The sequence below is a fragment of the Mustela nigripes genome, chromosome 7 (genome assembly GCF_022355385.1).
Source record: "Mustela nigripes isolate SB6536 chromosome 7, MUSNIG.SB6536, whole genome shotgun sequence".
NCBI classification, from domain to species: Eukaryota; Metazoa; Chordata; class Mammalia; order Carnivora; family Mustelidae; genus Mustela; species Mustela nigripes.
The window spans coordinates 126185225-126206315 of record NC_081563.1 but is presented as its reverse complement, the minus strand read 5'-3'; the positions used below and the strand labels follow the sequence as shown (position 1 = coordinate 126206315).

Below are 21091 nucleotides of genomic sequence, written 5' to 3'. Positions count from 1 at the left end.
TGTCCCGCACACCTCCTGGGACCTGTGTCTGAAAATTCACTGGAGGGCCAAAGCACGACACTGCTGGAAACAAACAGGCTCCTACTCGGCCTCTCCAACGGTTTGCTTTGTGACCTCAAACACGGGCGAGTAAAACGGGCGTAATAAAAGCCTCTCCGCATTTTTCTTCTGGTCTGTCATCAACCCCCACAGTGCCAGCCAACACATTCTGCCACTTCCACACCTTAGAGCATGAAGAAATAAGAAACAGGGAAGGTTTGCAGGGTACACAGTGTTCCCCGCTTTGTCTCCTAAAGCAGATCTGACCGGTCAGTGGGACCTTACTACCTGCGATGGAGGAGGGGTACCTGCTCCTTTTTTCCTACACCCACTTCTAGATTGCTTGGCATTTGTCAGCCCTACAACAGACCGCACAGCTAGCTCACTGTCTGTTTATTACAAACTGTTTAATTGCTTCTTAACCCAATAACTTTAGAAATATAGAACCACGTGCCAGTGTGGGGGTGCTCTGTAGTGAGTCACTACAGACTAGCCCAGGCACAGCTTAATGCCGCTGAGTTCCATCCAGGAGCAGTCCCAGCAGTGGCCTCAGCCGTGTGGGTGACAGGGTCTTGGAAGAGGGCTGCCAAGAGTAGCCACGGGACCTGGCTTCGGTCAGGTCTGTGGAGGTGCTTCAGCAGCACGATGCTCGTTCTCTGTCCGTAGTGTCTCCATGTACTTCCGCATCTTCTCAACCATCCAGGAGGGTAGCACAAAGGATTTCAACTCCTCCAGCTTCAGGTCCAGGCATCCTCTGGAAGAGACATTGAGGAGGAGAGTTAAAGCAAGGGAGGGTGGAGGCCCAAGCGCATGCCAAGGGGCTACTGCGGGGGGTGGGGCAGGGTACCCATGACCGGTTTCACCTGTAGTCATCACTGGCCGCGAGGTCCCGGATGTCCTCCTCGATGAGGAGGTAAGCCTAGGGCAAGAGCAAAGAAGGGTGATCATTGCCTCTGATTCATTTCAACTCAATATCACTTTATTAAACATGTGATTAATATAAGGGCTGGACGGCAGAGGGGCCTTATTTACAGTTGAGGGGGTAGTGAGTAGGGAGAGACTGGAGAATAGCTCCCTGAGACAACCTTTCACTCCAATAGAAACTTGATGGGTAAGGGAGCTGGGATGGGTGACTTCCTTACAGCCTCCCCCACCTCTTAAAAAAAAGAAAAAAAAAAGACTCTGAGGTGGCTTAACATGAAATGGCAAAAGCGCTAGCAAAACACACATGGAAACAGGGAATCAGGAGGAGGAAGCTGTGTGTTAGGTATGGAAGTGAGATGATTTGGTTTTGAACTTCGTGGCAAAAGGGCAAAGGTGAGAAGCTGTGCAGCTGTCTCCTACCAGCGGCCAGCGGCATGGCTCTGGCACAGAGCCATGGCTGCAGGGGTAGGGAGCCCTCTTGTGTGCTTACCACACAGAGGCTGTTATTCATCACATGGGAAAATCTCCCATAGGAGACAGTTCTTTCTAGTCTTAGGGTCAGGACTGTGTGTCCCTGGAGTCATCTGTCATCTTATGAGCACTATGAACTCTGTAACCAATGAGATGTCCTTGAGAAGGCCTAGAGTTAAATTTGCAAAAATGCACAGAAGTGTGCTGGTTTCCCAAGTCAGCTATTAAAAAAACCCACCCCCTTTAAAGCTACTTTTGCTCATGGCTTAACATTAGATCCTGTCTTTCCTTTTACCCATCTATTTCTTATTTACATATGTTGCATTTTATCCATCAGTGGTAAGCTCCCTGAAATCTTCTGAAATGGGGTATAGGAATCAGCCCAGTAGTAAAAGAGAAGATAGTTTCCTTGCCAGGAAGGAGATGGCACACTGTCTGCAAGGCCCCTGAATTCTAACAGGAGCAGTCCCATGGTAGGACTGAGTCCTCAGTGGTGACACCGCATATGACGGACAAAGCCCTGCTAGTTTGAGAACACCTGCAACCATGGATTTCCCAAGATCGTTGCTTGATGAGCTAAGAACTTTTTAAGCAGAGGTGATTCTGGAAGGGAGTGCTAGGCGTGGCAAATGGGTTTCACCACATGTGCTAACTCCTGCAGACAGCAGGTGCTCCCTGGAGCACTGTCTTGGGGGAAGAGCCTACAGCTGTGTCTAATGGCAGAGGTGGTGATCCGTGAGAAGCATCTGTCAATTGTCACAGGAGGGAAAAATAGCGTTCCGTGTGTCAGGCACCTGCCACTCTTATACACAGCTAAGAGAATCTGAATATAGGGATGATGTTGGAGGGAGTGAGGGAGTGGTGAGTGGGAAGGGAATCCACGGAGTAAGGCCAGTCTTCAGTGGGAAGGGCCCTCCCCACCCTGACAAGTCTCCCTTTCCACATTCATCAGGCTTAGGGAGTCTCAGACATGGAAGGAAGCTGCCAGCAACAGCGGGACCCATGGCTGCTGGGCTGGGTGGGTCTCTGACAGGGCATGTGTGAACAGTGCTTACCATCTTCCCCCCTGTTGCCCTCATGTGATGCTGCTCAGCCAGCCAGTGCTTGTCCTGGGGGTCGGCTGCATACTGGAAGGGATGAAGTCGCAGGTGTTAGACTAGTGGGAGGATCCTCATTTGGTCCCAGAGCAACTCTCAGCAAGACCTTGTCCCAGCCCGGTGAATGCAGAGGGCTCGCCAAGCTCTTCCCAGCGAGCGGAGCTGAGCCCAGGAGGCCAGGGGACAGGACCCAAATCCCAGAGATTTAGCAAGTTTCCTACTCCTTCCATTCTCAAAGCACAGCACTCTGTCAACTGGTCAGACCGGTGACTATTATTCCAGAATTCTATTCTTTTTCAAAAAATGACCTGAGGTAGTTTGCCACATGTGTGAAATGTTATGGTAACCACATTTTCTGAAACAAAACTCAGGACAGGTCATGCTCTGGGGGAGGCAGAATAGCACTGTGGGTAAGAAGTTCATTTTGGAATTAGGTTTATATTCTGGTCCCTGCCTCTTAGTAGATGGTGTCAACCTGGGCAGCAATTTCCTTGAGACTCAGTTTCTTCATCTGTGAAACCAACAGTATTAATACTCAGGAGCTTGTCAAGGATAAATGAGATCGTGCATAAAAAGTGGTAAAGAGAGGAGCAGCTGGGTGGCTCAGTGGGTTACAGCCTCTGCCTTCGGCTCGGGTCATGATCCCAGGGTCCTGGAATTGAGTCCCGAATCGGGCTCTCTACTCAGCGGGGAGCCTGCTCCTCCCTCTCTCTCTGCCTGCTGCTCTATTTGTGATCTCTGTCAAATAAATAAATAATAACACTTTAAAAAATGCATTAGAAAAAGTGGTAAAGACAGTATCTGACACACAGGAAGTGAGAGAGAGAGAGAGAGAGAGAGAGAGAATGAGAGAAAGTGTGAGAGGGGAGAGGCCAGAAGGAGAAGCAGACTCCCTGCTCAGCAGGGAGCTGGATGTGGGACTCGATCCTGGGACTCCAGGATCATCACTGGAGGCCAAGGCAGTTATTTAACCAACTGAACCACCCACGTGCCCCCTTCCTTCCACTTCTTAGGCTGGAAAGATTACAGTGAGAGATCGTCCCCACTGGTAATGAATGTGGGTTGGCAGTTCATTACAAACGGTAGATCGAAGAATTGGGAATGTGTGCCGGTAATCATGAACATTTACGGAGCCTTGCCAAGCGTCAGCAGTGCGCTGGGAGCTTTCCCGCACTCTCCCCCTATTCTACCAAGCCTACAAGGTTGTATTGTATCTTTCTATTTTTGGAGATAACAAAACAGGCTCAGAAATGGGAAGGAAAAATAAAATAAGAACAGAACAGAGAGGAAGGCAAACCTTAAGAGGCTCTTAACTCTAGGAAACAGTGTTGCTGGAGGGGAGGGTGACAGGCATTAAGGAGGGCACTTGATGGAAAGAGAATTGGGTGTTCCATGCAACTGATTAATCACTAAATTCTACCTCTGAAACTAGTAATACACCATATGGTAACTAAACTGAATTAAAGAAAGAAAGAAAGAAAAAGAAATGTGAAGTCGCTTGACCAAGGTCACACGGCTACCAAGCAGTGGAAACAGGGCTAAAGCTACACTTCTAACCATCGTGCTACTGGAGTTCCAAGGAGATGCCGGAGCACATACACTTGGGGGATGATGCCAAAAGGGTTTTGGAAGAAGTGGATCTACAGAAGAGTCAGGCAGAGATCTAAGCCCGGAGGGGAGGAAGGTCATCAGAGGGAACAGCAGGAGTGAAGATGCTGAAAGGAAAATGAAGTAGCAGGTAGGCCACACTGTCCAGGTGCTGAGGCTCTCAGGATATAAGACTGAAAATTCAGCAGCAGGTCCACTCTTCAAAGAACCTGAACTTGCACAAAATGTAGTAGACAGAGCCGTAATTCTGGGACCCCAAGTCTTATGTATGGGTGCAAAACACATCTTGAACACACACGCACTACTATTTTTCTAATATATTTGGATACTTTTGTGATGGAAAAAACACAAATTCATTTAAGGGTTGATTGCTATCCTGCCTCCCATTATTTTCTTAAATAGGACAGACCTAGGGACCTTTCTGAAAAGGGTTAGAACTGCACCCGCCCGTGCTCCACTCTCTTTATTTTACATACAATTGAATAAGGTAATGGTTAATAGCTCAGGCTTTGGGGAAGACAGACCCAGACTGGAATCCTACTCACATTAGACTTACCCCTTACCAGCTAAGTAACTTTGGGCCAGTCACTTAGCCTTTCTTTACCTCTGTTTTTAATTTTTTTATGTATTGTGAAACAATGATAGCCATCTCCATTTTAAAGAATTGCTCTCAGAGATAATGTAAGTGCAGTGCCTGAACCCTGTCTGGTCTGCAATAAGCATACAAGAAAAGTAGCTGTTATTGAGGGGCAGAATGTTCAGTAAATTCCAAAAGGTAAAGGTTAAGGGCAGAGGGGTAACTAGAGCACAGAAGCCCTGACTCCCAGATCAGTGTCTGTTCCAAGCATCTCTGTGCGGTCCAGAGCTCCCAGCATGCACTGCGGTGGCCCGCCTCACTCCCTGCACTTGCCTACCTTAAAGAGGTGCGGATGCTTGATGTAGATTCTTCCTCTCGTGCCCCCCATGCCCAGGGCCCTGAAAAGGGACAGAGGAGTGTTAAGGATTCCAGCCTCAGAAGTCCTAGGGGTAGGCCCCCAAGCTGCCCTGCCCCCTCAGCACCAAAGCTCTCGAACTTACTTGTTGGCTCGAGATCCCAACACGAAAGTGGTAGATTCATTCAGCCGGGCTGGGTCCCACTATGCAAAAGACAGAGAGGCTGGTGAGGTGAGGTCTACCTGGTGGGCAGGATGGAAATGCTCTTCTCCTATCACCATCCTCGCCCACTATTTTGAACAGCTGAATCAAGAAACCAAGTATTGACAATATACTGGGCTAGATATTGGGGATAGAGAGACGAGTAAGATAGTCTCTGCTCTCTGGGGGCCACAGACATTATGTACAGATAATTAAACCAGCATGAGACAGGCAGGGATACAGATGCTGGGTGTGAGGGATGCCACGGGGGAGGGCAACAGGAAGGCTCCCTTGCAGAGTTTAATTCCCAGGTTAATTCTGGAAGGGCCGAGGGGCGGAAGAAAGGGCGGTACAGTATGAATGGTAGGAAGTGAGAGCGGGCTTGGCAGGCTGGAGAGACCACAAAGGGTTCTATGAAGTAAAAGGAGAGAGAGCACAGATTAGGGAGAGGCAACAAATGAGGTAGGAGGGAGAAGCAGAGAGGGGCTGGAGGCCCGGATGTGCTTCCTCCCCCCACTCCTCCGAAAAGGAAAGTCTGTTTTCGTTTTTACTAGAGGATCGGGTGGCACAGGACAGTTCACTAAATGGCTTCAGAGACAGGGGCTAGAGGAGACACAAAACATCCGCTGGTGGGAAAGGAAAACTACCAGGAGGAGTAAGAGCTGGCTGATTCCTTCGCCGCCTCATTTAGGGGAGGGACGTGGTGCCTCTCAGCAACAGGCTGGAAAAGGCTTCGGCCCTCCTGAGTCTGCTTGAGTTGCTGCTTTTAGGGGTTTGCATTTTATTCATTCTGTAGGCCACGGGGAGTCACTGAGGCTTCTAAATAGGGAGAGCCAGATTTGACATAAAGACCGCTCACTCGCCCACACACGGCTGATGGATTCGAAGTGGCAAGACTACAGGCAGGGAGCGGTTTAGGGGTTGCTGGACTAAAGCATTTCAGAAACAAGAGAAGGGTCTGAGCTCAGGCGGCAGGAAGGATGACAAGGAGGGAAGAGAAACTGGGATCTCTGTGGGGAGTGGGATCAGCCCGGCCTCGAGGGGACACAGATGGAAAGGAGGGGAAGAGGGAAAGAGAACTGAAGTGGAGAATGTCAAAGAAGGTCTATGAGGAAAGATTCTGCCTGCAATTTTAGATAGGCTGAGTCTGAAATGCTGCAGAAGCTCCAGGCAGGGAGGTCCAGCAGACAGCAGGAGACGTAAATTCTAAACCAGAAAGAGACATGTGGGACAAAGAGGTATGGTGACCTCGGCTCACACTGGTCCCTGAGATCCTGAGAGTGAATGCTTGAGAGCACTCACGGAACTTGACGTGCAGGAGAGGGCCAGCGAGATGACTCTGAGGGATACCCACGTACGAGGCTCACGGCTGAGGAAGAATGACTCATGAGAGGGAGAAGGGATGTCCGGAGAGGAACACAAAAGTCAGGGAAATGCAGGATTATTAGCTCGAGGGGAGCAGAGTGGAAGACGAAAGGCATGGTCACTGGTGTGAGAGCAGAGAGGGCCAGTAACACAGAAGGTGGAACATTTCTACTAGACAGAGCCTCCGCCAGGCCAGTGGAGCTTTTGCCTACCTTACTGGGCTTCCATTTGTGGCTTTATTTGAAGAAAGGATTCTACTAAAAGAGCTTGCAAACAACTGTTCTGGAGCCAAGAGAGGCTAATGGTTAAGACCATAGGCTCTGGTGGCAATGGACCTTGGCTTTCACACTTTGCTTGACCATCTAGCAGCTGTGTGACTCTGAGCAGGTCTCTGAGCCTTCATTAAGTTCAAGGGTATTAAGTATATATGATAACTACACTTAATACACTACACCACAGAAGGGCTACAGAATCTTTCTCAGAAGATTGTTATAAAGATTACATGAGATGACATACAGAAGATTTAGTGCAGGGCCTGTCTTATATTAAGCACCCCTAGTTCCAATCCCTGTTTAAGATCCTTCCGGGAGGCCAGAGAGGGGCGTGGGTACAGGGTGGAGGTTGGGGAATAGGTGGGAAGGCTCTGGAAAGGCTTGTGCGCCTCCCTCACACTCTCGCCCCTTCCCTCATGGTGGGTCCAGAACCTTGACTGGGTCTCCCTGGGATAGTGGTCACTGCCACGCCCACATAATCATACCTTGGGGCCTTCTCGGCGAATAGGTTCACAGGATTTTGGCTTCCATCTGATTGGAAGGAAAGAAGAAGGTAAATTCTCCGAGGTGAGGCCTAGGACTGAACAAAGCCTGCTGGTGGTGGTAGGAGTTCCTCACACACTCCCACTTTGGCCCTGATGGTCTCTCCTCCCGGTTACCCACTGAGGAGGTACAAAGGTAAAAGGGCATTCTAGGACTGGCTCTGAGACTACCTAGCCATGAGGGCAGGTCCAGGAAGCTCTCTGAGCCTTGCTTTCCTTCTCTGTGAAAAGGGCAGCAACTGCCCCTCCCCCATGTTTGGGAGCCAGGGGGCTGCCTGGGGGTGGGGTGGGGAGAACAAGCCACAGTATGGCGGCCGCACTGCTCTACTGCTCTGTCTCCCCAAGCCAGTGGTTCCAGACAGTCCCCGCTGCTCCGAACTAGACTGATGTGGCTTTCTCGATCAGACTTCCATGTAAAGTCTTACTTGAAAAAAAGATTCTGTTGCTTCAAAACCTTTGTAGTACAATGTTGCTCATTATTAATTGGCTGACCTTGGACAAAAATCCTGAGTCTGTTTCCTGATTTACAAAATTAACTATACCTTCACTAGTGGGTGGCTGTAAGGGTTAGAAGGTAAAGTATGTAAGATATTTAGAGAAGTTATAACACGTTATGAGCCTTCAGTATGGACTCACAATAAAAACAGCTCTGGTCTTTAATCAAGCTGGGCAGAACAGTTCTGGGGCAAAAGCAGGCTAAAACAATGTCCTCCCTGCTGCCTTCTTGCCCCAGCCCTCAAACCAGACTAAGCCTTCCCCACGGTGACTCAAACAGTGGGATCTGATTTTGGCAGGCCAGGAGTTCTGGCCTCTCTCCCTCCAGGCCCACCCCCTCCCTGCCCTCCCGGCACTGCCGGCCCCTACTCACACCAGGCCAGCGGCTGCCCGGTCGTTTGACAGCATGTGTCCAGGAGGCCGTCCCTTCCTCTGCCAGAAAGAACAGCTGTCAGAGGCCTGACCCCGTGGGCAGCCCCACCCCACGCCACTGGCACGCCGAGGGTCACTTGGTGGAGATGGTTTTCCAAAGAGACCAAATGATGCTTGAGAGCGAACAGGGAGAGTTAACAGTCTCCAGGGGTCCTGCTTCTCATGCTAGAAAGGCCCCCATGATGCATGGAGGAAGCCCTCTATTTTCTGGAGTCGTAGGGTTTTTTCCTAGCCAGAAAGCATGGAGATGAGTTACCTTTTTGGGAACAGGGCTTCCTCGATGGGCACATTCCTCTTCTGTCTGTCGGCCGCGCTGGAGGGAAATGGAAAGGAGGGGCCAGTGGCGAGCCAGTGCCTGGGATCGGCAGGTTCAGGGGCTGCTGAAAGCAAAGCCCTGGACTACCTCATCGGGCCCCTCCCTGGGCTGGGCCTCCTGAGCTCTCCCAGCGTGACGCTGTTTGGAGCTCTTTCTACAAGTGCGTTGTATGTGGAAGCTCCCTGGGCCCAGAGAGTTCACCTGCCTCCCAGCTTCATCGGTCTCCCCCTGCAACATCCCAGACCCAGCAATTCTGACCTTTATCCCTGGAAGCTCATGGGTCAATCTGGGTATTACTTTTTCTCCATCGGAAAACAGTAGTTTAGCCTGAAAAGAAAAGACCAAGTGTTAACAGTCACTATTGTGGTGGGTAACAGCTGGGTTAAAACTTCAGATTGGGTTGAAATGTTTTCATGATCAGTACAAAAGCATCTTGAGAGATGCATATACATAGATATCTACCTTCTTTCTAAAAAAATTCAGTTGACCCTTGACCCTGCATAGGCTGACTTACACAGTTTTTTTTCCATAAAAACAGTACAGTACTGCAAATGTATTTTCTCTTTCTTACAGTTTTCTTAGTAACATTTTCTTTTCTCTAGCTTATTTTATTGCAAGTATACAATCTATAAATCATATGACATACAAAATACGTGTTAATCAACTGTTGATGTTATGGGTAAGGTAGTTCTGGTCAACATAAGCTGTTAGTTTTTGGAATCGAAAGTTTATATGTGGGGGCGCCTGGCTGGCTCAGTGGTAGAGCATGCAACTCTTGATCTTGGGGTAATGAGTTTGAGCCCCACGTTGGGTGCAGGGATTACTTTAAAAAAAAAAAAAAAAGGGAAGGATGTATGTGTATTTGTGTATTTTACACAGCAGGAAGTTGGTGCCCATCATCCCTGCCTAATTCTGTTCAAGGGTCAACTATAATTAATGATCATTGCTGAAAAATGATGAAAAAAAAGATGAAACTATACAAAAAATCCCCACGCCAAACCTGAAATCTCTGTATCTACCGACTACTGTTAATACTTCTTTTCCTTTTTTCTTTTTCTTTTTTATTTATTTTTTTAAAAAAGATTTTATTTATTTATTTGACAGACAGAGATCACAAGTAGGCAGAGAGGCAGGAAGAGAGAGAGTTGGAAGCAGGCTCCCTATGGAGCAGAGAGCCCGATGTGGGGCTCAATCCCAGGACCCTGAGATCATGACCTGAGCTGAAGGCAGAGGCTTTAACCCACTGAGCCACCCAGGTGCCCCACCTTTTTCTTTTTAAAGATTTTATTTATTTATTTGACAGAGAGAAAGATACAGTGAGAGAGGGAACACAAGCAGGGGGAGTGTGAGAGGGAGAAGCAGAATGCAAAAAAGTCAGCAGGAAGCTGACTTGAGCCAAAGGTAGATGCTCAACGAACAGACCCACCCAGGCGCCCCTACTGGTAATATTTCAGTGTCAAGTCTTCATTACTTTTTCCTATGTAAATATATACTATATATTATTTTTCCTAACTAAATGTATTAACATAATATATATTCCTCAACAAGCTGCTGCTTTTCATTTAATAAATACTGAGCTCCCAGTGTAGACGTGCTGGGGACGCAGTAGTAAGCAGCACATGCAAAGTCACTGCTCTTGCAGAGCTTCTACTCTGCGGGAGATCTGGATAATAAGCAAATAAACAAACATATATACAAGGTGATTTCAGATTGTGATAAACGGTGTAGAGAAAAAAACCCCAGGCAGATGGGACAGAACTAGCGAGGGGAGGGCTGTTTAAGTAGGTGGTCAGGGGAGGCTGTGCTGAGCAGGCAGCCTTCTGGGCTGGGCAGGAGAAGGAGAAGAGCTGAGAAGGGTGTCAGCAGCAGGGAAGAGGGCAAAAGCCCCAAAGCGGGAACAGACTCGGCTTGTTTGAAGGAAAAGATGGCCTGGCAAATAGTGGGCAGAGGAGAGAGGCGTGAACGAGGAGCGTGAATGAGGCAGGCAGGGCCCTGCAGGTTACGGGAAGAGTTGTGTTCTCTCACAAGAGAACGTGCGTGGCATTGGGTGAGCCTGAGCGCTCCCCTCTTCTGGAAACTCTCTCCTACTGGCTCCTGTGGCCACACTTCCCTGGTTTTCCTCCTACTCGTCTGGCCACTCTCTCTTAGTCTTCTTTGCTGGCTCATCTTCCTCAGTGTGGTTCATTCTGTCTTCTTCCATTTGGTATTCTATCTGCTCTCATCACGCTCACAGCTTCAGTTAACATCTATGCATGGACGAGACCGTAATTCTAAAAAAATCTGAGTTCCGGGGCACCTGGGTAGCTCAGAGGGTTAAGCCTCTGCCTTCAGCTCAGGTCATGGTAACAGGGTCCTGGGATCGAGCCCTGCATCGGGCTCTCTGCTCAGCGGGGAGCCTCCCCCCCCCCCCCCCCCGCCTGCTTGTGATATCTCTATGTCAAATAAATAAATAAAATCTTAAAAAAAAATCTTAGTATGGTTGACACACCATGTTGACCCTATGATTTTTTTCTCTTCAGCTGTGGCCTCTCCGTTGAGCTCCAGATTTATACAACGGTCTGCCTGGTGTCTATGCATGGAGGTCCCAAGTTTGCTAAGTCCAATACTAGACTCGTAAACCTCCTCCAAACGTTGCAGTGAAGAGTGCTCAAGTCTCCATGTGAAATTATGTGCATGTTTTGCGGTAACGGAATTCATTCCTCTCTGCCTAACCAAGCTGTAGGTTTCAGGAGAGCAGGAGCCCTGCTCGTTCATTTGCCATTTGTTCCTTCGCTTCCTCCTTCACTGATGCATGCAATCATTCGGCACACACTCAGCGCCCCCCATGTTAAGAGTCCTATTCTAGGGCGGGGCAAACTGTAGTGAACAAAGTTAGACCTCAGCTCTTATAAAGCTCAAGCTTTTAGCAGAGGTGGGGGTATAAAGGAGACAGAAAAGAAATTCATGAACTATTAATAATTTCCGATTGAAGTCAGGGATAGAAATCAACACGATGATAGAGATTAACTGGAGGTGGGGAAAAAAGTGAGAATGAGGAGCTACTTTATTTTTTAAAAAATATTTTATTTATTTGTTAGAGTGAGTGAGCGCACAAGCAGGGGTGCAGCAGGCAACGGGAGAGAAGCAGGCTCCCTGCTGAGCAAGGAGCCCAAGGAGGGGCTCCATCCCAGGATCCAGGACCCTGGGGTCATGACCTGAGCTAAAGGCAGACACTTAACCAACTGAGCATCCCGGCATCCTTACTTTATTATTTTTATTTATTTATTTTTAAATTTTTTTAAATTTTTTAATAAACATACAATGTCCTTACTTTATTTTTAAAAAGATTTTATTTATTTGAGAGAGAGAGTGAGAGAGAGGAAGCATGGGGGGGGGGCTGGGTGGGTGGGGGTGGGAGTGGGGCACGAGGCGGAAAAGGTGCAGAGGGAGGCAGAGAACCAGATTCCCCGCTGAGCACACTTAATCCCAGGACCGGATCAGGACCTGAGCTAAAGGCAGATGCTTAACTGATGAGCCACCCAGGTGGGAGGATGGGGGGTGAGGCAGGGGTGGTGGTGGGGTGTTACTTTAGATGAAATAGCCAGGGAAGGCCTCTCTGAGAGGCAATATTTGAGCTAAATCTGAAGAAAAGGAGGCAGCTATATAAAGAGTTAAGGACAGGGCATGCGGGTAAGTGAGAACAGCAAGTGCAGAGACCCTGAGCTCAGTGCACTGGAGACCCAGAAAGATTCCAGCGCAGCTAGAAGATAGTCAAGGAGGGGGTGGTGGGAAGAGGTGAGCAGCAGGGAACATTTACTGAGTCCTTGCTATTGATCTAAAATCTTTAAAGATATTACAACAACTAATCCTCCCAACAATCCTATGGTGCAGCACCTCTACACCTATTTTGCAGATGAGAAAACTGAGATTTAGTAAGGTGAAGTAACTCGCCTCAAGTTACACAGCTAGTCTGCTAAAGTTGGTTAAGCGACTGCCTTCAGCTCAGGTCACCATCCTGGAGTTTTGGGATCCAGTCCGGCTGGCTCCCTGCTCAGCGGGGAGTCCGTTTCTCCCTCGGACCCTTCCCCCTCTCATGTTCTCAAATAAATAAAATCTTAAAAAACAACAAGAATAAAAAAACCCCCAGGACTCCTATCTGGACAGTGCAAATAAAAAGAAAGCCTGCATTCTTAACTACCATGCCACATTTTTCTTAAAGGATGTGTAGCAAATAAATAATTAAATACGTAAATAAAATGAACAAACAAAAACCAATTATCATGCAAACAAAATCAAGCAAACCAAAAAATGCAAGGTAACAGGATATAGATAAGATCAGCCTCTTCTCCCTGAGAAATAGCCAGAAAGGTGCAGCCCAGGAGATTAGGGAGCATGATGTGGGGTCGGAAGTGCAAACAAGTCAAGTCAACACCAACAAACTAAAAACCCTTTTCTGTCTCACGTCCGATATGAACAATCTTTTCAAGCAACAAGAAGTTCCGTGTGCAGTTCCGACGAGGCGACGCCAAAGAACTTCAAGTTTTCTGGGCTACCTGAAAACCAGGCTCTGCCAGGAGGCCGCTGTGTATTATAACCACAAACAGAACTGCCATGTATTTTCCGTGTAGTATGTTCTTTGTTGTCACGCACCCACGTGGTGCTGGTCGTGTATGAATATTTTCTCATTTAATCCTCACAGCAAACCACTGGTGCTGGGATTTTTACTCCCAATTTTAGGGATAAGAAAACTGAGGAAAAGAAGGGTCAAAAGACTTGTTTGAAATTTCTTGATTCATTGGTTTCTTGCTGAACTTTGGGCTTTCTACCTTCCCGATCTCCAATTCTTGCGCCCTGATCACACACCGTGTGTTCCACACTCCAGCTTCCCAGTCAGATCGATACCGGCCAAGGGACTCCAGGAGGTGGACGTGGGGACTCAGGAGACAGGAAAGGTGTACCATCCACGGAGCACAGATCATGCCCCCCATTCACCTTCAGCTCATCCTTCTGGGGACTCCTGAAGAGTTGCGTACATTTCCCTTCCATTCTCTAGGGCAGATTCCCAAACCAACCTCCTTATGGCAGCCAGAGTGAGTGATCTCTCAAAATGCCAATCTCAGTACGTAGCTCTTCTGCTTAGAACTCCATACCTATAATTTAGCCTCTGCTACTTTTCCAACTTCAACAAGTATCATTCTCTCCACCCTCTGAAAACCAGCAGCCCTGGCTTCTTTCTGTCCCTTGGATGTACTCCGCTTCCTTTTACCTCCAGGTTCCACACCTTCTAGTGTACTCTCTTCATTGCCTCCTGTGCTCACAGCACTCAGAACAGTTTGTAATTCCAAATCTACTGAATGATAACTGGAGTAATGTCAGGGAGCTGCGGTAAGGCCTGTGTCCATTTTGCATAGCGCAGCTGGGGCCTGGCACAGAAACGGCGCACGATATATATGAGCTGGAGAGGTAAATAAACTCGGGAAAGCATTCTGGGATGCAACCGAGACCGAAGGTTTATCAGTTTAAACTTGATTCAGTTCAAACTTAGAAGAATATTCAAACTTCCATGTTTGATTATGAGCAGATATTACAACTGATCGTAACATACTCCAGTCCCAGACTGAAGTAATGAATTGGCCTCCTAGGAGTCTGGCAGACTTAAGTATAAACCATGGGAAGCAGATCAGCTTTCTCTGCACGAATGGTTAGAGTTCTGCCCTCTCAAAGCACTAATGGATAGAGTTCTGCCCTTTCAAAAGCTGAGGCTCAGGCCCTGGTCTTGCTCTTTTCTGAGGCTGTGCCTGAGCAGCTGGCCAGCCCACCTCCTGGGAGACATGACTCTCTCATCTCCGGAGAATCACTCTCCTAGGACTAAGTTCAAACCCGTCTCTGCGGCTCTGAGTGTGTAGAAATTTCCATCTCTGACAGCCAGTGGTTTCACAGTTAAGCACAGAAGCGGGTGATGCTGACAATTCCTATTAATAAGAACAGCTGACACATGCAAACAGGTTCACTCCTATTTTGGGAACACAGGCATTTTTAGACTTGATGTCATGCCTCCCGAGCACCCCCCGAGAGGTAGGAAAGCAGAAAGGGTGACAGGCCCCATGGTAATAAAAGGGGCTGTGACTACTTGCAGAGTGATGTCACCACTCGCAGAGGTGAGAAAGTGCTCAGATATCCTAACTCTTCCTTGTTCAGAGCCACAGTTTCTTCATCTGGAAACTAGGGATTACAATTTGTCTTCTGGGGCGTCAAACTAGTACACGTGAAAGCACTGGTCCCGTACTAGGTACAGAGGAGCCACTTCCCTTCTCTCTGTCAGCAGCAGCTCCAGGCCCTCTCTGGAGGCTCGCGGCTTATCAGGTATCCCCCCAAGTATCATGAATGAAGCGATCACACTTCTTAGTAGAGCCCTGAGGACGAAGCCTGGGCCTACGTCTCTGCATCTCTTGTTCCCTTGGGTCTCACCTGCTCCAGGCAGCTCCGACAGGCCTCCTGGATCAGCTGCTCTGCGTCCACCTCTTCCCCGACGTTGTCTCTGACATTCAGTGCTGCCTTCTGGAAGAACTAGGGAGAAGTACAGCAGAGGACAAGGTCAGAAGACCTGTTAATCTGCAATAACTTAAAGGAAACAGAATATAAGAGAGAAGATTACGAACGTGGCTTTCAGATCAGACAGATAGAGAGTAGGTCACTTCCCACTCTATCCTGTCTTAAGGAGGATCACAGTCATGGAGGCCCTTTGCTCTTTGTCAAATAAATAAATAAAATCTTATTAAAAAAAACATCAAAAAGCAAATACAGAAAGACAAAAAAACTGCAAGTATATATATTAAAGTAACAGTGACATTATGGATGATTTTTTTTTTTTTTTTTTTGCTTATCTATAGTATCTCAATTTTTATAACATACGTGCATTATTTCTGTAGAAGGAAAAAAGAATGCCAGTGCCCACAGTGAACATCCCAGGGCAGACCAGAAAAGATCCTGAGAGTAGAAGGTCCTCACTGAATTCTGACCTTGCCCAAGCCGAAAGAAAGGTGTGGAAAGGGTGGCATAAGACCTGACTAGGGCCCCAGGACACCCGCAGTCCCAATCAGCTAGGGAAGGGGAAGGCAGAAGTTTCTTTCATTGTGGAAGAGGGAGAGTCAGAGCCTGAGAACACTGAGGGACAGGTGATGGGAGGTCTCCAAATGGAGGCACTAGAACACATTCATTAAGAATCTAAGTTGTGTCTCCAGAAGACAATGTCATACAGAAAAATTCTGGTACCTATATACTGTGGAGACAACTATGGGGATGTACTTTCTTTTCTTATCTCCTCTCCTCCTTCCTTCTTTCCTTCCTCTCTCTCTCTCTTCCTTTCTTTCTTTTCTTTAAATTTTGAGTAGGCTCCATGGCGCCCCCTCCCGCCCAACCTGGGGCTTAAACTCATGACACCGATTAAGAGTTGCACGCTCCGGGTAGCTTAGCTGGTTAAGTGCCAGCTTGATTTCAGCTCAGGTCATGATCTCAGGTTGTGAGATCGAGTCCCACATCGGGTTCCCCCTCTGTGAGGAGTCTACTTCTCTCCTTCCCTCTACCCCTCTCCCACTTGCATTTTCTCTCTCTCTCTCAAATAAATAAATGAATCTAAAAAACAAAAACAAAAACAAAAAAACCCCAAAAACAAAAGGAAAGAAAAGAAAAAAGAGTTGCATGCTGTACTGAGTAAGCCGGCCAGGCACTCCCCAAGGGAATGTTCTTTCATTTTATATTTGACAAGGCTGAATGCCTGATATTGTTAATGTTTAGCTAAGGAGAAGTACAAGAAGGTGGATTAGAAGTCTGATGAGGGGAAGAGGAAAATTCTTCAGGCAAAGTTAAATGAATAGTCAGATGAGTTTCACTTTAAAACAAAACCTTAGGGTGCCTGAGTGGCTCAGTTGGTTAAGCGTCTGCCTTCAGCTCAGGTCATGATCTCAGGTTCCTGGGATGGAGTCCTTTGTGGGGCTCCCTGCTCAGTGGGGACTCTGCTTCTCCTTCTCCCTCTGCCCCTCCTCCCTCTCATGATCTCTCTCTCAAATAAATCAATAAAATCTTAAAAAAAAAAAATCCCTAAGAACTGGAGATGAATACTGGTGTTCAGTGTTGATTACTGGCTAAGTGAAAGCTAGCTGAAACAATCTAGATTCTTTACAACCAGCCTGAGAAGTGGGCAGTGTGATGAATATACAGGGGTGACCGTAAGTGGACTCTCGACCTAAGAATGAAATCTGGTCCTGCATAAGGCATTCAAAAACGCTGCTGGGATAAATACAAAATTGTATTTCTTTCTTTCTTTTTTTTTTTAAGATTTTATTTATTTGACAGACAGAGATCACAAGTACACAAAGAGGTAGGCAGAGAGAGACAGAGGGGGAAGCAGACTCCCTGCTGAGCAGAGAGCCTGATGTGGGACTTGATCCCAGGACCCTGGGACCATGACCCGAGCTGAAGGCAGAGGTTTAACCCACTGAGCCACCCAGGCGCCCCTAGAGAGAAATTTTCTTAAGGAAAGAATATGTTTTCCTTTCTTTTTTTTTTTTAAAAAAGGACTTTATTCACTTATTTGAGCGAGAGAGGGAGTGCTGCATGCAGGAGCGGTGGGAAGGGCAGAGGGAAGAGCAGACTCCCCACCGAGCAGAGAGCCCAACACAGGGCTTGACCCCTGGACCCCAAGATCGTGATCTGAGCTGAAGTCAGACACCTAACTGAATGAGCCACCCAGGAGACTGCTGTGGGATTTTATTTTATTTTATTTTGAAAGGTTTTATTTATTTTTTGACAGAGAGAGAGATCACAAGTAGGCAGAGAGGCAGGCAGAGAGGGGAGAGGGAGCGGGCTCCCCACTGAGCAGAGAGTCCAATGTGGGGCTTGATCCCAGGGCCCTGGGATAACGACCTGAGTGGAAGGCAGAGGCTTTAACCCTCTAAGCCACCCAGGCGCCCCTGCTGTGGGATTTTAAATAGGGTAGTGACAGCCTTAGATTTATACCTTTGAGGTGTAAGAAGAGCAGCAGTAGGGGTCACAGGAGGGGCCTGGGTAAGAGAAAATGAAGGCCTGAACCAAGGCGGAGGTGAGGAAGAAGAAGGGCACGAAGACTGTGAAGTGGAATGGACAGGACTGTGGCTGGACAGGGGAGATGAAGGAAAGGCAGAGTCCTTGGTTTCCGGTTTCTAAATGAACGGTAGTCCCATTCAAACATCACATGTTCCAGAATGAGCTCCTGATGCTACCTGCTCTTTCCTGTCTTCCTCCTATCAAGCCAGTGGCAATGCTGTGTTTATAGTTGCCCAGGGCAGATAACTGATGCGTTCAGTTCTCTTGTTCTTTTACCTGCACATCTGAATCATCAGCAAAGCTTGTTGTTACCTCTAAAACACACGTGGAATCTCATCTTCCCAACACCTTTACTGCTAACACTCAAGCCACCATCATCTCAAGCCTCCTCCTGTAGGTCATTCTTTGCACATCAGTCACGGTGACCCTTTAAAAATGTTCACATCAAATACTCTGCACAAAACTCTCCAAGAGCCTCTATTTTACTCAGAGTAAACCCCAACATCCTTACCATGGCCTCAAAGGTTCTCCATGAACTGGGCCCCTCTTTCCCCTCTGATTACCTCTCCTATTACCCTCCTCCTGGCTCAGCTGGCTCTAGCCACACTGGAGACTTTGTTGCTTTGAATGCGCCAAGCATACCGCTGCCTTAGGGCATTTGCCCTTGTTCCCTCTGCCTGGACTGCTTTTCCCTGGTGTGTCTTGTTTTTCCCTTCCCTTATTCAGGTCTCTGCTCGCATGTGGCCTTCCTGGGCAAAGTCTATGAAACAGCCTTACTGTTACCCACTGGTCACTCTCTCCCCCTTCTCTCTGGCGTTCCCTAATATAGTACATATTGTTTAAAGAGAGCAGGAACACTGTTCATTTTGTTCTCTGCTACATCATCAGTGCCTTGAACTGTGCCTGCTATTACGGTGGAAGCTCAGTGAATACTTCTTGAACGAATAAACACAAGAAGAGGTTTAGGAAGAAAAAGGTCAGTTCTGAATATGCCGCTTGAAGCATCTATGGGACCATCAGAGTCATGCAGAAGTTTACTTAGAGGTTTAGAAAGGCATTTTAAATAATAATAATGTTGATAGTTACACAAATAATAAAAACACTTGTTTGGGGGCGCCTGGGTGGCTCAGTGGGTAAAGCCTCTGCTTTCGGCTCAGGTCACGACCCCAGGGTCCTGGGATTGAGTCCCGCATGGGGCTCTCTGTTCTGCAGGGAGCCTGCTTGCCCCCCTCTCTCTGCCTGCCTCTCTGCCTACTTGTGATCTCTCTGTCAAATAAATGAATACAATCATTAAAAATAAACAAAGAAACAAACAATCAAAAACACTTGTTTGAAGCATAGTGCTGAGCAGGTTACACTTAAATTATTTTATCCTCAAAACAGCTTGGCAGAAGAGGTATTCAAATTACCCCCAAAGAAAGGGGTAAAAGTTCTCAGGGGTTCAGAACTGGAAGACTTTGCACATCTGTGTGTAGCAGAGAGACCCAGGGGAATGTGATGCAGGAAAGGCTTGCCCATGCCTCTTTTTCCCTCTCACCTTCATGTACTTGTTGAAGACAGTCTGGATCTCCTCATTGATGCTAGGCTGCAGGACAGCGCGGAGGAGGTCCATGGAGATGGCAGGATCTGTGAAACTGCATTCAGGAGGGAGACACAATCAGGGGTTATGTCCCAGACATATCTTTCTTAGTCTGCCCAGCCAATTTCTGACACAGGCTCCTTTAACAGCAATAATAGATAGCTTCACCTGAAAACAAGCTACATGCCCAGGTTCTGTGCAAACTACACGGACATGGTTTTTTATTCCATTTCCATAATAACCCTATGAAAGGAGTTTTATTTTTTAAAGCGTTTTATGAGGGGCGCCTGGGTGGCTCAGTTGGTTGGATGACTGCCTTCGGCTCAGGTCATGATCCTGGAGTCCCAGGATCGAGTCCCACATCAGGCTCCCAGCTCCATGGGAAGTCTGCTTTTCCCTCTGACCTTCTCCTCACTCATGTTCTCTCTCACTGTCTCTCTTTCAAATAAATAAATAAAATCTTAAAAAAAAAAATAAAGCGTTTTATGAGATACAAAGTATACACTTCAATGAGTAGTTGTAGAGAACATCCACTTAATCACGACCTGGCAAGAATATAATCAGCATCCCAAGGTCCACCTTGTGCTCTCTCCCTTCCCCAACATAAATATTACTGTTTGCATAACAACAAAACAAAAAAACCCAAATCCTACTGTTTGCTATTCTGCCTTTTTACAGCCCTCGACCACAGAGCCAACTGAATGTTAGGGATCTCAGGCACTGCTGAATCCATGATTCCCCATTTTGTACCTGAATTCAGAGGGGGCAATGATTCAACCAAGATCAACCTTCTATAACAGAGTTATAGAAGCTGAGTCTCGGCTTTCCTAGTCCAGTGTTCTTTCTAACGGCTGATGAGCTCTTTCCAGCTCTGTGCAGTGGGGACCCCAAGGGTGCTGGGAGGTGAATACCCAGGACCAGCCTTACCTTGTTGTCATCTGTGAGCGGCGGCCCCTTCGCTGCACCTGCCGGTGCTTTATCATTATATTCCAAGGATTCTGCGGGGACCAAGGGAACAGATGTCACTAAGGCCCGTGACACTGGAGTAGAGGTGGAAGGTGAGTATGAAATTAAACTTAGACAGCCCTGTTTCTCAGGGAATTTCAGCGCTTCATCCACCCTGGGACAGGAGGCAGGGCGGCGGCAGAAAGGCCCTGCGGGGGTGGAGGAACTCAGGAAAAGTTTCCTGCCTCCAAAGTCCCAAACCCACCTTTTCTGGGACGGCAGGAGGAAGGGAACGAGTGTTTACCGAGGGACTACTCTGGGGCAGCCGGTGTGCTGGGCGCTTTCTTCGCATTTACACCCCAACCCCGTAACAACTTTATGAAGCGGCACTAATCATCTCCATTTTACAGAAGAGGAAACTGGAGCTCAGAGGTTGACAGGACTGGCTCACGTCACCTAGCTAGGAGGGCGGCACCAAAATTTGAATCCAGGTCGTCGGACTGCGAAAACGCCAACCCCCTGGGCAGCACCAGCCGCCGCGTTCTCTCGCCCGCGGGCTAGGGTCCCGGGAGCCCGAGGCCCAGCCGCCCCGAGCCCAGGCCCAGCCCCGGCCTCCCCGGGGGTGTCCTCACCGTGAGAACCAGCTGCCCCGCTGCGCCCGCGTCGCCCAGCTCGGGGCCGCCCCGCTCTGCCCCGCCGGGTCCCCGCGGCTGCTCGGCGTCGCCAGTGGCCCCCATGGCTCCCGCAGCCCCCACAACTTCAGTCCGACTCTGCCACCGGCCGGAAAGTGGCCCCGTGACGTCATTGGAACG

At 48.1% G+C, this 21091-nt stretch overlaps 1 protein-coding gene across 1 annotated transcript; it reads right to left on the bottom strand.

Moving 5' to 3' along the window:
• Nucleotides 1-425: 425 nt before the first annotated feature.
• On the bottom strand, nt 426-21091 carry DNTTIP1 (deoxynucleotidyltransferase terminal interacting protein 1). Its single transcript, XM_059407095.1, has 13 exons — nt 20912-21091; nt 20262-20332; nt 19293-19389; nt 15143-15241; nt 8954-9022; nt 8636-8692; nt 8321-8379; nt 7396-7441; nt 5217-5275; nt 5054-5114; nt 2490-2561; nt 903-958; nt 426-793 (listed from the first exon to the last, which is right to left on the bottom strand). The coding sequence occupies exons 1-13, from the start codon at nt 21014-21016 to the stop codon at nt 655-657; spliced, it is 990 nt and encodes a 329-aa protein (XP_059263078.1). The 5' UTR covers nt 21017-21091; the 3' UTR covers nt 426-654.